Here is a 15,968-nt window from a genome sequence, read left to right on the forward strand (position 1 = left end):
ATGTGTGTATATCAGCCTTTCAGTGTGTATGAGGGGGAGTATAAAGTGGTAATATTATTTAAAATTGGTAGGGAGTATTTACAGGAAGATATAAAGAACTGTCAGTTGAGGAAAGCAGAATTTTATGTTCTTGTTCTGGATGACCTTGCTCCAAGGACAAATCCGAGCTTTAGGAAATGAAGCTGCAGATGGCTAGTCTCAACTCTGTAATAATGAAATGACACAAGAAAAAAATGAGACATCTAACAGTTTGTAAATACAATCTGAATGGAAAAGGAGAAAAGGGATTTTTTAAGGGGATACTGAGTTGACTTGGTTACAACAGTTCAGCTTCAGGTGTTTTAATAATAATTTCCATTAAAAACATAATGGAATTGCTCCTTGTTCCCCATACTCAAGGTCATCTTAACACATTTTTCATTTTTAACGTGTCAATATCTTGGTTTTAAAAATTTGATCATGAGGAGTACCTAGTCACAGCCTTCTTTGTATCCATTATTTTAGTATATTTTTGATCACTGCATTTTGTTTTGTAAGTTATGGGGTGATTTTTGATACCTGATTGGGCAGAGGATCTGATGAAACCCTTTTTAGGTGTTGGACTAGTTTCATCTGTTAGGAAAGAGTAAGGGTTGTGAGAAGTTTAATACTGAAAAAGTGATGTGATCTTTGTGCCAGAGCATGTTTTGTTTGTGCACTTACATGAGAAATCAGGAGCAATTATGCTGGGTTTTGCATGTGGGGAGGTCTTCATGCAAAGGGCTTCTTAGAAGTTGTTAGGCAGCCAACTACTATTGAAAGTGAAGAAGACTTGGGCATCTGCCTCTGCAAATTGATCCTTTGCATGACAAGGAAAAAAGAAACTAATGGAAATGTTAACTTGGAGAAAGCAGGGGATTCTAAAAATCTCGGTGATCTACACGTCACTGCAGTTCACAGAGCTTTTCAGAAATGGGCAGGTAGAGAACTGATTTATCCCGTTAGCTCAAGATTTTCTGACTTTCACTTTGCTAGTGTAAAATCATCAGTATTTATTTTATCAGATCTCTTCTGCTCTCCCTAATACATAAATTTACCAGCCAGTCATTGCACTCCCCTGTAACAGCTTCTGCTGGGTGTTGAGCTAACTTGACTCCTTTGGAATCTCATTGACACCTCTGAGAGCATGACTTGACATAACACAAGGATTGCTCGAGTCAAACCACTTTATAAGATACAAGATATTGTAGTTTGTCATCACAGCTAGCGCAACCTTGTAGAGACAGGCAGGACTACCAGCTGAAATTAGGTGAGATAAATAGAGTTTTAGATTATCTCATTCAATTTATAGGCAAGCTGCCCTCCGTGGGAACAAGAGAGTGGTGTCAAGGGTTGGAGACTCACGGCAGCTGTACAACCCAATATAAATATATGTTCTGTGCAGAGAATTCAATTTTGGATCATGACTATATGTTACACAAAGAGGTACAAACCACCCATCCCTGCATCTTTGGGTGCATACACAGAAAAACAGTAACAGCCACAGTTTCTGTTAAAGAATGGTGGTGTTGGATGATCTGACCCCAGAGTGCTGCTCTCAGGTGGAAGAAAAGTGTGTGAACACTGCAGGCACCTCGGTCCCACTGCCTTCAGGGGCCTGGCAGAGAGTCTTCCTGAAAGGTTTGCCTTGCATTTGGGGTCGTGGATCAAAGCAGTTCTCCAGGCTACCTTCACCCATGGCCTGGGAGTTTATCTGGGCCAAAGGAGCTATTTTCAAGGGAGCTGCTGTTGCTGGAATCTTGATCACACCTCTTTACAAGCACTGCAGTCCCTGGAAGGTTGTATCTGTCTCTTACACACCAACTCTTCCATTCCTCAAGCTCTTGGCTGCTCCCAAAGCTGTTCCTTATAACTAAATTGGTGCTGGTAACAGCATCACAGCTTGATTTCCACATGCCTGCTAAAGGATGCATTTTTGTCTAAGAGAAAAATCCCCATTGCAATAATTCACTCTGGATTTTCCGTCTTTCTGTTGCTCTAGTTGCTGTTGCTCTTTAAGGACATGTTTTGATGGATGAAACCAGCTCTGACACTACTGGTAAAGTTTTTGCACAAAAGCTTTATCTAATTCGTTTGTTTTTTTTTTAAGAGGGGAAGTGGAGTCAGTTTCCATTGTATTAGAATTGTGGGTGCATTTTAAAAGCACTTCGGATACTTTGAAGGAATTTTGTTTTGTTTTGAACAGCATGAAGTGTAAGAACAACTATGGGGAAATCACTGTTTCATCTGCTTTGCTTGAAGGCATGAAGAAGATCCTGATAAAATTGCTAGCCAGGTGTGGTGATCTTGTCACTGCTCCTAGCAAGGAAGGAGGACTACCTTTCAAGGAAACTGTACATGATCATGCTGTATGAAAAGAACAAAAATCTTGGAAGATTTTTTTTAACCAAATCATATACCCACGGATCACTTACAGTCTTCAAACAAAGCCTTTTCCTGATTGACAGCCCCCAAGATAAGCTTAGAAACTTGAGTCTGGCAGTATTTCATATGCTTGTGTATCAAGTAAATGGTTGAAAGATGGGTAAAAAAACCCCAGATCTACTGAACTGCACAGTTTGTTTTATCAATGTTCATACATTGTGCTAAAGCAAACACACAAACAAACAGAAAGCTTTGGAGCATTTCTGAACTGAAAGGCTGTTTTATCTTGAAGAGCATCTCTGAATTGTGAACAGAATAGAGGAGAAAAAAAGACAGAAAACTTTCAAAGAGCAGATGGAGAGTTTTGTTAAGGGCAAGAAGCAGAGGCAAGAAAGAAGCACAGGTAACCCCAGAGTTCTGCATGAAGCAAATGACAGTGGCATCCCAAAGACATCACACTCTAGAGGGGGCTGACATGATCTTTTTGACAAATTGACCCTGGATTTCGTTTGCTTTATTTGTATGCATAGGTCACTATCTTAGTATCTAAGTGCATTAATAGCTGTGGAGGCCAGGAGCCTTCTTTGTAAAGGTTGCATCAAGGTTTCCTGTGGGTATGCACAAAGTCACTACACACCAGGAGTCTACATGTGGCTTCTCTGTCATTCTAAGACGTGAAACTTAAAACCATGAATTTGGGTGAGACAGCTTTAATACTGTTGGTGTTTTAATTGCTTAGTATGTAGTATTTGTGGTGTGGTTGTTCCTGGGGTCTCAGTCCTGGGCTTCAGAATGAAGTGCTGCCCAAGCTTGAAGTCCCCACCAAAGAGATGCAGCACAGCTCCTGGAGGAAAGAGGATGCATCAGGGGGCAGGTGGGAGTGCAGGGAAATGCAGGGGCATTTGTTTGAAACTAGTATTTGCATTTTCTCAGCAGAGTACAGAACTCCCTGTATGTAACAGATGTTCTTAAAATACAGAACAAAACTTGGTTTGTGAAACTTCACCTCACCCCCAGGGAATAGCTGTCCCTGCCATGAGCACAGATTGCCCACAAGTCCCCAGCCCAGGAGCCAGGGCCTTAGAGCAGGTCAGGAGTGGCTCTGCTCAAGTCCTGTAGCCATGATTTTCTGGTTGTTTCTTGTGTTTCTTATTTACCATGTGATATCATTTGGTTGCCAAAAAAAAACCCCAAACCTGGTGGAAAAAGCAGTTTGTCCCGTCCATTTTCTTGGAGCAAACATCCACCCTGGGTGCCTCATTTCCTTTGGTCTTTTGTTTTTATGCTGTGGCTCATCTCAACAGCCCTTCTGGTTTAAGCTCTGAAGTTGCTGGATTCAGCTGGATGCCCCATTGGAAGTAGAGGGAATATTTCTCAAATCAGCAGCATCTTTTGAAATGGAATAAACTTTTTAAATTCAGGTACTAGAGGTATTTTAAATTAGCCCTTTTTCTGTTCCTCCACTACTGCTAATGCTTTCAGTTAGGAAGTACAGCTCTTCCCCAACTCTGCAAATATCTACTGAAATTTGCAGTGCTGCTTGCCTCTCTCTCAGTAACCTTGCTGTGACCTGGTTATCTATTAGAACCAAGAAAAATTCAGTCTCTAATTAGTCCATCTGTTAACTATTCAAATTCATGACTTAGTTTTATTGTCTGAGCCTTTAACATAATGCTGAATGATCTTACCTGGCAGCTTATTTCTTATAAAGCAAATGTGCCTTTCCAAGAGCCATTTTGGTGCAGATAACTGTCTTTTCAGCATTGGACAAATGAGACTGTCTGGCAGCCTGCAGTCCCCTTCCTGCCCTGACTGAAAAAAATTGTACATCTCCAACAGCTCTGGGCTTAAGTCAATACAGTTTAACATGTACAATTTCTTTGTTATATTCTTTGGAGTTACAGCGTTAAGAGCAGATGGGAAAGTTTAATAATGATAAATGAGTTTAGTATTTTCACATAGTCCTAAAAACAATGAATGTTCTTTATTAAAGATTAGAGGGTTTTTTACATACTTACCAAAGAGTGATTACAGCTCTGGTTCAGCTTCTCAGAAAGTCTTGCTTTTAAATTCTTTTTGGACTGTTTGTTAATGAGGATTCAGAGGAATTAGGGGCCATAAATTTACTCATTCTTGCTTTAAGTGAAGCCACAAAGTGATTACTGGATGTATCACTAAGTATTGAGGGCTGAAGTTTATCAACCGTGTTCACACAGAACGATTCATCTCCACACTTATTTGCTGCAGCTGTGCATTTTCTACATAGTCAGATGATGGGGCTCGAGCTTGTCAGTGGATTTTTGGAAGGATGTCAATTAATGAATGTACATAGTGGGGCTCAGTGGCACTGTGTGCACCCTTTCCATCCAGCAGTTGCCTGAGTGGTTGTTGGAGCAGGCTCACGCTGGCTGCAGCGGGGTGCGGTGACCGCGGATTTGCCCATCGCGCCCAGTGGGGCGGCTGCGGGCAGTGGTTTCACTGGGCTGTGCCGTGGCCTTCACAGTGGCAGTCAGTCCTGAGCTGGCCTGAACAGAAGCATTACACATTCCTGCAAGACTGGAGACTGACTCTTTTCTCCCTGCTCTTGGAACTAGTGCATGAGATGCTAAGTCAGAGCTGTGTAGTTTTCCCCAAAGCCTTTCTGAGCAGGAATTGCCCCATTAGGGAGCCCGGGGACTGCTGCAGGAGCTCTGGACCTGCTGTGGCACTTTGCCTGGCAACAGGAACACATGTTCTCAAGCTCATTCTCCAGTTCCAGGTCTGTGTGGTGTGCCATTTAGTTAGGGATTCTACCCATTTTAATGTGAGTTTTGGGAGGGGAGAATGGAGAAAAAGCCCTGATACCCACATGCAAATGTTTTTGGGTTTTTTTTTTTTGGGTTTTTTTTTTTTTTTTTTTTTTAAGTCAAAGAGTCAGAACCTCTCATAGCTCTCTGTACCGTCCAGTGTGTCAGTGCAGCTCAGCCACATGGACCCTTGGGTGGGAACATCCACTTGCAACATTCCCAGCTTTGGCACCAGAATCTTCCTCTCTTTGCTGTCTTCCTGGATTTATAATGGGATAAATCCAAACTACAGACAAGATTATGGCTGCTTTGGCTTGGTTTTACTAGGGGAAGGAAAGTGATTTTTCTTGGGAAGTGATGAAAAGGAAAAATGTTTAAAGTTCATTAACCTTTGGTACAGATTGCAGTGTCCTTTAGACTACACCATTGCTATTCTTAGTCATGACGTGCGAGTGGTTATTTTTTATTGTACAGGAATACAGTAGTTCCCACTAGTGGTGAAAAGAGAGAACTTTTTCCTTTTCCTTTCTGTTTTTCTTTTTTGTCTTAACCTAAATGTGAACTTGTAGAAGTCAGGATTTTGAATTCGCTCTGGCTTCTCAGCTATGCTATTTTGTCCTAATTTCCCCAAAAGCAAACTGCATATCTCTAGATTGTTTCTTTACTGGCTAATTAAGTGTTATACAACTTTGCTCTGAAAAACTCAGCAACCTATTCGATGTATTTGCAAATGAACTTTGCTGATTGTCATTATTGCTATAGGGTGCCTGCAGAAAATCCCATATAATTAAGCAGTTGTACTGCCACAGCACGAGAGCTGCAATTAGTAATGTGATTTACACTTCTTTACCATTAATAATATGGAAACATCAACATTATTTTCTTGATGATGTTTAGGAGAAATTAGAATGAGGTGGACATGATTAGGAAAAGAGACTTTTATATTATGACTTGTTAATGCAATAGCCCAGAGCAAGACATCAGAATGATTGTCCTTGCACTAAAACTCCTTTGCTTCAGTAAGCACAGACCCTCTGCATGCCACAAGACAAGTTTGGAGGAAATTGGATAGATGGCAGGGATTTTGGTGGTATGAACATTTCAGCGTCTTTCATGTGCAGAGTACACAAACTGAATCTCTCCACTTTCAAATATTCCCCCAGAGGCAATCTGCATTATTCAAAGCTTAACTGTGGTTGCAGAATCCTGTCTGACATGAAAGCAGACTGCCAGCTTAAAATGAACTTTCATATTTACATCTGTAGTAAATCATATTTACTTTTTCCTCCCCTCCTCTTTTTCCGTGGGAGAGAGGGAATAAAATGGGTAGGAGGGAAGGGGGAGGAGGAGAGATGTCCAGCAGAATTGTAAGCAAAGCACTAGTAATAAAATCTAGTCTTACGAGACTGCCCATGAATAGGAATGATAATGAGAGCAGTGATGAGCTGCAGGTTTGTGTCTTTTAGTAAATTATCTAGCAGGCATTTACATTTCATCAATTGTGCTTTTGCATAATAGACCAAAGTGCTACAACAAAAGGAGGCACCATAAAAATGAGTAATTTCAGTGGCCTTCTTGGTAATCCCTCTTAGAAAGGATGTGTTGGAAGGAGTTGGATGATTCCTCATGGTGAAGCCTCTGTGGAAAGGTGCCCCAGGCTCAAGGAGCTTTCCTGGTGACAAATGCCTTTCAAGGCTTCCTTCTGGCCCCTCTGAAACATGGCTTGTATCCTGTTTTCTCCATCTGAGCATGCTTCTAATTGTCATATGTCAGAAGGCAACAACCATTTTCTTCTTGCTTATCTCCTGATAACATTGATTCACAAACAAAGGATGTAGGCTTCCACTCTGAAAACAAAGGAAGCATGGCCCAGCTAAGGATGCTGGATATAATATACATACTTCTCCCTTCCAATAATAACAATACATCATAAATAATGTAGAAGGTGGATGTGAAAACAGAGAACGGGGAATACGCTGGTGCTGCTGTTCCTGGGTACAGCACTCACAGGATCTTGTACTCAGCGAGGCCTTGACTTTTTCCCTCATTTTTCTCTTGTGTTTCCCTGAATACCTGCCAGCTCCTAAGATGTTTAGAATTCCGTATTTTTTAAATTCTTTTTCCATTTTGGGTTTTGTCTTCACCGTGTTCTGGTGAATTATTTTTTCTCTCCTCCCCATCGTACTCTTTCTTTGGAGGCAAGAGCTCAGCTGTCAAAGTCAATTTGGATCTTTCACTGAGGACTTAGAAAGAGAGTGGTTTGTGCCAGGCAGGAGCAGGGCTCACTGCATTTATTGCTGATTTGTGCCTAGGCATGACCTGGCCCTGCATTTTTGTATGTTCTTTTCTCCTTTCACAGTGGCCTCTTCTTGTTCATCCCATCTTGAAACCCACAAGAACCACTTTAATCCCAGGCCCACATCTTCCTTATCTCTCTGGGTCCTGGGTCTGATGGCACCTTTTCCATTCCTCTGCCTTTAGTTCACTCTTTTCCTGTAGGTTTTTCCTCCACATTCACATGCCAAATCCTACCCTAATGCAACTTTCCTTTCCTTCTGTCTTTCAGTATAACAGTTGGAGAAGTTGTGAGAAATGTGATGCTTTACTCCCACCCATTCTGCCAGCCAGGCAGCCCTGTGACTGCAGCAGTGGTAGTGAATGGGTCCCCATGGCCTTGGGCAACACACGAGGAATTTTGGTTTAATCTTTAGCTTCTCTCACATCTTCTTGTGCTGATCCTTAGAAATCAGAGCACTCCCCCACCTCTCACTGTCCTCACTGTAACACACAGCGCCACGTGTGTCCATGAGGTGTTTTGGCCTTGGGACAGCTAAAAACTGGAGAGAAGGCATCAGCAGAGAGGATAAGGGCTTCTGTTGTTACCTCCCTGATGAGATTAATTTTCTTTTTTTCCTCTTTCTTGGCAGGATCAAAACCCTGGAATTGTTGCCAGATTGCAGGAGCCAGGCTCCATCCCAGGCGGCGGCTCCGTGCCGGCACCAGCCACGGTCAATGGGTACACGATGAGGAACCATTTACTGAAGCAGCAGATAATGAAACGGCAGCTGATGCAGGTACGATGCCGAATGCCTCTGTGGGTTGCTGTGCTCTCCACCTCACTGGGAAGGACAGGACTAACTGGAATGAGGAAATCACCAGTCAGCAAACACTAAGAGTGACCCTGGAATTGCTAGGCTGAGTCAGACTAAGGCTGTGGTGAGTCTAGCATGAAGCCAAGAGAGGCCAAGGCCAAGTACTGCTCTACCAGAGCTGAATGCAGATCTGCCCCCTCATACGCAAGGGAAGGATTTGGTCACCTCCGTATCTCTGATGTCATTTTTGGTCAGCCACAGAGGTGGGAGGGAAGATGCAGAGAAGAGAGGCTTGGAAAGTGAATCAGCCCCAGAGAGATGTTCTCCATGCTTGCCTTTCTCTCTGGTTCCCTGGGGATTTAGCAGAGCAGATGTTAGGCTCCAGTTTGTCCGGGACTTGCCTGGTCTCTCTAGCAACAGAAGCCCCTGTAGGAGGTTTGCAACAGGCTGTGTGAGGAAGCTGGGATGCAGAAATCCCACAAATGAATTGGGTAAAGCAGCTCTGACCACGTGCCTCTGACTGACTGAATGTGCTACTGGATTTGGGTCAAGGAGTCTCATTTCTGTGGATGGGAAATGAGATGAGAAATAGCTCAATAAAACCCTCAGTGAAGTCCTGTGCTGCTCCTTGATCAAATTCCCTTTCAAACCCAGCTCTGCCTCCCTGACATCAATTGGCTTCAACTTTTTCTGGGCTGCTCTAACACAGGAGGAGCTCCACCATCCCCAGAGAGCTCCCCAGGTCACAGCTGCTGCCCACAGCAGGGATGTGAGTGCAGTGCTGGGTTCTGGGGCTAAATGGTGGGAGACTCGAATCAGGTCACCTGGACTAGCCCAGCAATGCCTGCTCAGGGAGCACCTGCTGTGGGTCCCTGGCTCCCGTGTTCTGGATAGAAGTGACAGCCAGCACACAAGGGGATGGTGCACATGGGCAGAGCTTCCAGTGGCAGCACACTTGACTCATAAGCTGGTGAACACAGGAATCTCCATGTTTGTCCTGCTCCACTTGGGCTGCCTGCATAACATCTGCTGACGGTCACAGTTCCCAGTGCTGGGCTGGCATCAGGACACCTTTGCAAGAAGGGGAATGTGAGAAATTAAAATTCAGTCTGAAATGAGCTCTCTGGGCTGAGTCTCATCAGAGGAGGGGGGTAGAGGGTGTATGGGAAGAGGTTGTTACGATAGTGGCTACATTTCAAGTGTCTGCTGCTCTTTTGGTTGTCAAGAGACTGCAACTTCACTATTACTCCCCTTGTTTTCCAGGAAAAGCAGAGACAAAACATGCTAGGAGTAACATCTGAACAGAGGAGCTTGTTTTCGGCTCAGCAGATAAACCAGTTTCAAGGTAAGGAAGGAAATGGCCTGAAAATGGTCTGAAAATCCTTGAGGTGCCAGGGCCTGGTGTCTGGTAAAATAGAAACACTTAATGATTCTCTGCCTTGAATTACAAGCATTTTGCATTTTATCACATATTGTGAGATTCCTGTGTCCTTATGGCTCCATATAACTCTGTTAACAAAGAACATAAAGGAGAAGCCCCCATGACATGAAAGAAAGAGCAGCAGTTTTTAAAGGTTTAGCCACAGGGTGAATCTGTGCTCACCAGCTAACATGTCTCTTTGTCCACAGCCGTGCAGCAGCCCATTCCTGCTGACTGCAACCAGGTGATTCCTGCTCCTCCGCCCAACCACCGCATGCTGCCATCAAACCCAGCCATGCTCCAGAGCACCTTGGGCTCTGGCATGGCCTCAGCCACCGCTAGCCAGAGCAGCGGGACGATGGTGATGATTCCACACAACCCTGGCAAGCAGCAAGGGATTTTTCCACCTAATTCTGACTTTAACATCCCACTGCGGCCAAGCCAGAACTCACTAGGCATGAACTCGGGGTGTCAAACTGTTCACAGCCACTCCACTGTGAGGCCGGGAATGCCAATGGGAGGCTTCAGTTCTGGCTCCTTAGCAAATCACTCTGCAACACAGCAGCACTTGAGGCAGCCGAGCGTGCCAAGAATCCCCAACGTCTACCCCAACTCATCTGCCCAGATGTGGACGCCGACTACTGTGCCAAGAATGCCAAATCAAAGCCAAATGGATACCAGCATGCAGCAGTTTTCCGGGAACACGGTGTTCTCCAAGCAGAGCGTGAGGCCGAGCACACCAGGTCAGGCATTCTCCCAGCAGGCTGTGGTGCCACCGAACCAGATCGCTCCTGGCATCCAGGTCAGGCAGATGCAGAAACTGAGCATGGGACAGTCTGGCCAGGGCTTGAGCTCAGTGAGTAATCAGAACTTGAGACACAATTTAACCAGGGGACCATTGCCAACTATGAATGTTATGAAATCGTTGCCCCAAGGAGTGTCCAGTTTTAACCACCTCAATCCTGCCCCGGGCCTCGGCCCACCAAGCTACCCTTCCACTGGCCAGCCCGACACCTTCAGCAGGATGAGCGCCGCCGCCGAGCTGCCCCAGTACGACTTTGTGTCCCAGCACAGCAATTCCATCATGCCTGCCAACTGCAGCGACACTGACTTCCTCGACTCCCTCATGAAGAACAGCAGCAGCAACGACGAAGAGTGGTTGAACAATCTGACAATGATAGATGACATTTTGGGACAGCATGCTCAAAGCTCTGGACACGTTTAGCTCGGAGAGAAGCAGCCTCATTGTAAATAACACACGTATGGCTTTGAACAGAACAGACAACCTGTGAAAGCCACTGCCTCGTTCAATACAGAGGGAATAGACTCAGCCAATTCTTTGCCTGCATCAAAGTTTAATATTGGCAATTTTTCAGATGACTGTATATATTTGAATATTTTGTAAATTATGTTTTCCTAAACCTTAAATGTAGAAGTATTTATACTTCTTTGCTGGACTCTTTGTAAATAAATCTATAGCATAACTTTTGGTTTTATTATAGGGATTTCATTATACCTTGTTATAAATATGCAAATAATATTGTTAGTTTCAGTAATACTGTGTATTACAGCATAAAATACTTATGTTTTTGACATAACTTAACACATGATCTAGGGGTGTCATTGCAACCAGACTAAGCAGAAATCAAATGTGGCATCTATTCTCCCATATCCGGAGGAAATATTGAAAAGTTGCATTAAAGGAAAAAAAAAAAAAGAAAAAAAAAAAAAAAGGAGCTGCTGATTCCCTCGTCACTTAGTCTTGCAGACCAAACCTGGTACACAGGTCCCATCCAGGCACCCAGTGCATTCAGGGATCTGCTTGCAGAGATCCATTTGCCAGATCCTGGGCATGTTCTCAGCTTGATACACTCCAGTAGGTCGCTGTGCCAGCGCTGTCCTGCAGGGTGTGTGTGCTCGTGACCTTCCAGTGCTGATGGGTGTGTGCCTGGGGTCGCAGGCTCGGCGTGGTGTGGCCCATGGTGGCCACACTGGACAGAAGGTGCTGGGCAGGCACTGCCCAGTTTCCAGCCATTGAACCCTTCAGCAAAAAGGTAGCTCTGGTTTGTGCACCTCTACCATGTATATTTGTAGTGTACAGGTGATTTGTTCCTGGTTTTAAGGCTTTTCATAATTTCTGTTTTAATGTAAGACTTTTTTCAGGGGAAAAGTCTACAAACATTAATAGTTAATTTTTGATGTTTCTCTGTCAGCTACTATTGTCCTCTGTATATTTAAGAGTCTCTTTATAAAAGATTCGCTGTACTGTAAACTTCTTAAAATGTTCATACTTTGTGTAATCATATTTTAATAGTCACGTCATACTTCGCAATACATTTGTAATATAACGTCAGCTTCAAGCACAGAATGTTTTTTTCTTCATACCATAATAAACTGCCAGGGGAAAATTGCATATCTTCATGTGCTCATTTTTCAGCTAGTGTTTTGTACCCGCAGATATTTGAATTAATTTGATTTGTCCAGGATGCTACAACGTCAATCTAATAACATGTACAAATGCATGTGTGCTGTTGGTAGGAGCAGTGGGCCAGACAGAGAGTTTAAGCAGGCTTTAATTTTATTTTAAGGTGGGATTGCTGAGGCCCACTGTCCTTTTCAAGTATAATTTATAGGTGAATGTGAAATTAATCTCTGTTGGGTTTTTTTTTTACACAGCACCATGTTTATTTAGGTGACAATTCTTGTGTGTAAATGCCAAATGTGAGGCAGTAAGAAGGGGACCTTGCTCATTCTGTGACATCTGCAAGTAAAGTGGTGGGTACAGAATGTCACTCCTTTGACATAGAAATTGTCTTATGGGAGAGCTGGTGCCTGTCCTGGGGGAGGCCAGGCTGAGAGGAGGGGTAGGAAAGAACAGGAAATCTTTAGCAATGTTAAATAAATGCACAAGTAGAATCTGGAGCTAAAATTGCCTCCATTTAACTGAGCCACACACAGCCCCAGCTTTCTGGTGGAGATGTGTTGTTGCTGCCCTTTGTCCAAGGCACACTGTGGGCACTGAAACCTGAGGAAATCTGGGGGGATTCCTTGCTGGAGGGAGGGGTTTGACAAGGACATTCCCGTCCTGGAGTGGGTCCTTCTAGGAGTCTGTTCTCCAGAGCCGAAGGGCAGAAAACAGCTCCTGAAGTCAAAAATGAGAGGGGACAGTCAGGGCTGAAAGCAGCCAGGCACATGCTCTGCTGTTGCTGCACAGGTGGGCAGAAGACCTCCCTGGGTACAACCACTCCAGGCCTGTCAGAGATCCTTGTGGCTTCCTGATGGCAAAGGCAGATCCTGCAGAGCCAGAGGTTTTTTGAGGGGAATGACCCCTAACCAGCTTTATCTCAAGTTTGATGTGTATTTGTATGAAACCAGAGTGACAAAGAAAAAAAGCCAGTTTTTCCAGCAAAGGAAATCAAACTATTGCCAAAAATATGCTGAGTGTCTGAGTAAGGCAGAAATGCTGACTTGCCTCTGGACAGCAGAGAGGGGAGAAATGCCCATGAGTGAGTCTGTGGTAAGGACAAAGGTGAGTTTGTTTGGCTGTGAAAACTGGCACCATTTCAGCAGCTTTTCTGTCATGAGCTGTATCCAGCCAGGGCACAGGGAGCTTCAGGGAGTAGCAGGTCTGACACAGGTCTGGAATCCAGAGGCACTCAAGCCCTCCAGGCCGGCAGCGCAGCAGCCACTGATGGTAGAGAAGGCTACTGCCCGCATGCTCCTCTTTGGGATATTAATAAAAACAGCAAAAATGTCCTCTTTCTTCATTTTGTTTGTCATCTTTTCAGTTCTGCATGATTTGGGTTACAAACACTGTGGGGAGGATGTCTTCAAAAGCCAACTGTTTCCAACAGAATTTTTGGAAAACAGTTTATCTTGTACCTCTGTTATGTACACACTTGTTTTTACTCTGGTTTTTTTTGTCTACCTTTTCAGCTGGTAGAGTTTTTCATCCTCTGTATCCCATTCTTCATGCCTCAAGAGGGAATGATGATCCTTCCTTGCCACAGAGGTGTTGTTGGAAGAAGAACCAGACTAAGTATAATTATTATTGTCTTGCTGGTTGCATTTGTAACTACTCTTTAGTAAACATGTCTTTTGGGGAGTTGGCACATAACCACAATGACCAATGCCCTGCTTGGGTTGCGGCCCAAGTACAAGGCTGCTGCCTCTCCCTGGATCTGCTGGCAGCTTGGGCTGGAGCACAGGCACAGGGAAGTGCAGGGCAAAGGCATGATGACCACAGGCAAACATTCCAGCAGCTGGAGTACCAGCACTGCAGTCCTGGTTGGTGTCAGGCTGTAACAGTTAATGACAATTAATTGTCTGTTTTTTCTGAAAGAAAAACTAACTTTGTCTGTACTTTGCCTTGCCTTTTCTTCTCTCTGTTTAAAGTGTGAAAATGTTCAAAGTGTCATCCTGCTTTCACTCTCACAGTCTGATCATTAAGGCAAATAGTTACAGCTAGTAAGGGCTAGTGAGCTGTAGGACTAAACATATCTGCACAGTTCTCCTGCTGTATTTGCTGGACCAGCAGATCACCCCACAAGATGTACATGGACGTAGACTGTGAGCCAAATTCTGCCACCATGCAGTGTAAACACACAACAGATCTCCTAAAGGCAGTGGTACAGTACAGGTTTTATACAAACATAAATAAGAGCAGCATGTGGTGCTCTGGCAGTGCAAACTGAATTTGGATTTCTAAAATAGTTACAAGGAACGAAGTGTCTGACAGCATTCACTGTTGAATGCCATCATTTATTTTCCATACAAGTTACGTCACCAGACTGCCCTCATAATTATGGCCATGAAAAAACAGAGGCAAGGCAGTAAGCTTTTCCTCTTGGATTCTAAAATAACATCAAATGCCTGTAAAGTCCAGAATTTCCAAAGACCTGAGCTCACTGAAAGCCTCTCTCACTGAAAGATTAGTAGCATAGGTAAGCCAGACTTACTATGGAAAAATTCTCTTTGTGGTTTGTATTAATCTAAAGCAGCCCATTTATAACAAAGGAAAAACAGAAAAACATATTCTCTTCTATTCGACAGTAGGCAGGGAGTGCCTAGGAATAGATGTCATGGGAGCCTGGATCAGACAATTTCCCTGGGAAACATAGCCCTGACTTATGCAGAACCTGAGCCCTGCTGCTCAGTGGCTCTCCAGGATTGATTACATGTCTGTCTTAAGCTTTCAACAAAGGAAGCTGCACTGATGTTGAAGTGTAAGGTCAAGCTCTCCTCTTGTGTAGGATGTTGTAAATCAGGAGCTATTCCACTGCCTGCCGCAGGGTAACCCCTGATTTACACCTCTCTGGGAGTAGAGCAAGCACCTGGCAAGAAGCTGACACTTGTCTCATGGTCCTGCCTGGATGACCCTCATGGTGGGAGAGGCGCCACACATGGGCAGGGTGGCCCCAAGGGAGGACTTGCTCCCTACAGGGCGGCAAGGACATGGGGAGGCATGAGGCAAGTGGCCACTGCACCAGCTCTGCCTCTCTGCTGCCGTCTGCACTGACAGGCAGGTGGCACATGCTCCTGGAGGGACACTGGCACATCTGCCCAGGCAATTATTCAGGCTGAGCTCAGGTTTTGGTGCTAAACTGCAGATTAATGCCTGTCTCATTCTATTCCCTGGTATAGATAGATATAGATATAGATGTATAGAGCTATATCGATACAGGTATAGAGATAGATAGATAGATAGATAGATAGATAGATAGATAGATAGATAGCAAATTTTTAAAAAATAACTAAAAAGCCTAGAAAAAAGTGAGATGTTTTAAATACCAATAAGGTTCTCTCCTGGGCAAGCTAAAACAGAAGTATTGGTCGGCAGATGCAGGAGTTCCTGAGAACTTAAGACTCTGCCTGGGCAAGAGGCCTCCTGTATCCTGCATGAAACCAGGGACAAGCAGGTTATTAAAGCAGTCAGGCTGAAACACTGGAGCTGTAGTTAGTCACAGCCATGGTTGTGTTATAGATGAGTAATGCAATGGCTGCGTGTCACAATTAAAGGGAAAATATTATGTATATGTTAAGAGAAGTTTTGTGGATGTATAGTTATGTTCCCCCCTCCCTTGCATTGTTATCACAGATGGCCTGGGTAGTCGGTGTATTTGAGAGGGTCACTTGTTGCTGTGGCAGCACCTGACCTCCAATCAACATGTAAGAAAGTGATTTCCACCACTGGACAGCAAAGATGAAATTGATTGACAAGACTCTGGGAGGGGCTAAAGGTTTAAAGGGCGGAACATCCCTTGTGTT

At 44.2% G+C, this 15,968-nt stretch overlaps 1 protein-coding gene across 2 annotated transcripts in view; it reads left to right on the plus strand.

The window, feature by feature from the left end:
* Positions 1-12,114, plus strand: part of MAMLD1 (mastermind like domain containing 1) — a 250,822-nt gene extending 238,708 nt beyond the window's left edge. For both annotated transcript variants that reach the window (XM_053989942.1, XM_053989943.1), the window contains 3 exons: positions 8,117-8,263; positions 9,545-9,626; positions 9,911-12,114. In XM_053989942.1, the coding sequence (XP_053845917.1) occupies positions 8,117-8,263; positions 9,545-9,626; positions 9,911-10,926 (1,245 nt within the window). In that variant the 3' untranslated portion in view covers positions 10,927-12,114. The remainder of the gene's footprint in view (positions 1-8,116; positions 8,264-9,544; positions 9,627-9,910) is intronic.
* The last annotated feature ends 3,854 nt before the right edge of the window (positions 12,115-15,968 follow it).

Source organism: Vidua macroura, chromosome 14 (assembly GCF_024509145.1).
Source record: "Vidua macroura isolate BioBank_ID:100142 chromosome 14, ASM2450914v1, whole genome shotgun sequence".
Taxonomy (NCBI): Eukaryota; Metazoa; Chordata; class Aves; order Passeriformes; family Viduidae; genus Vidua; species Vidua macroura.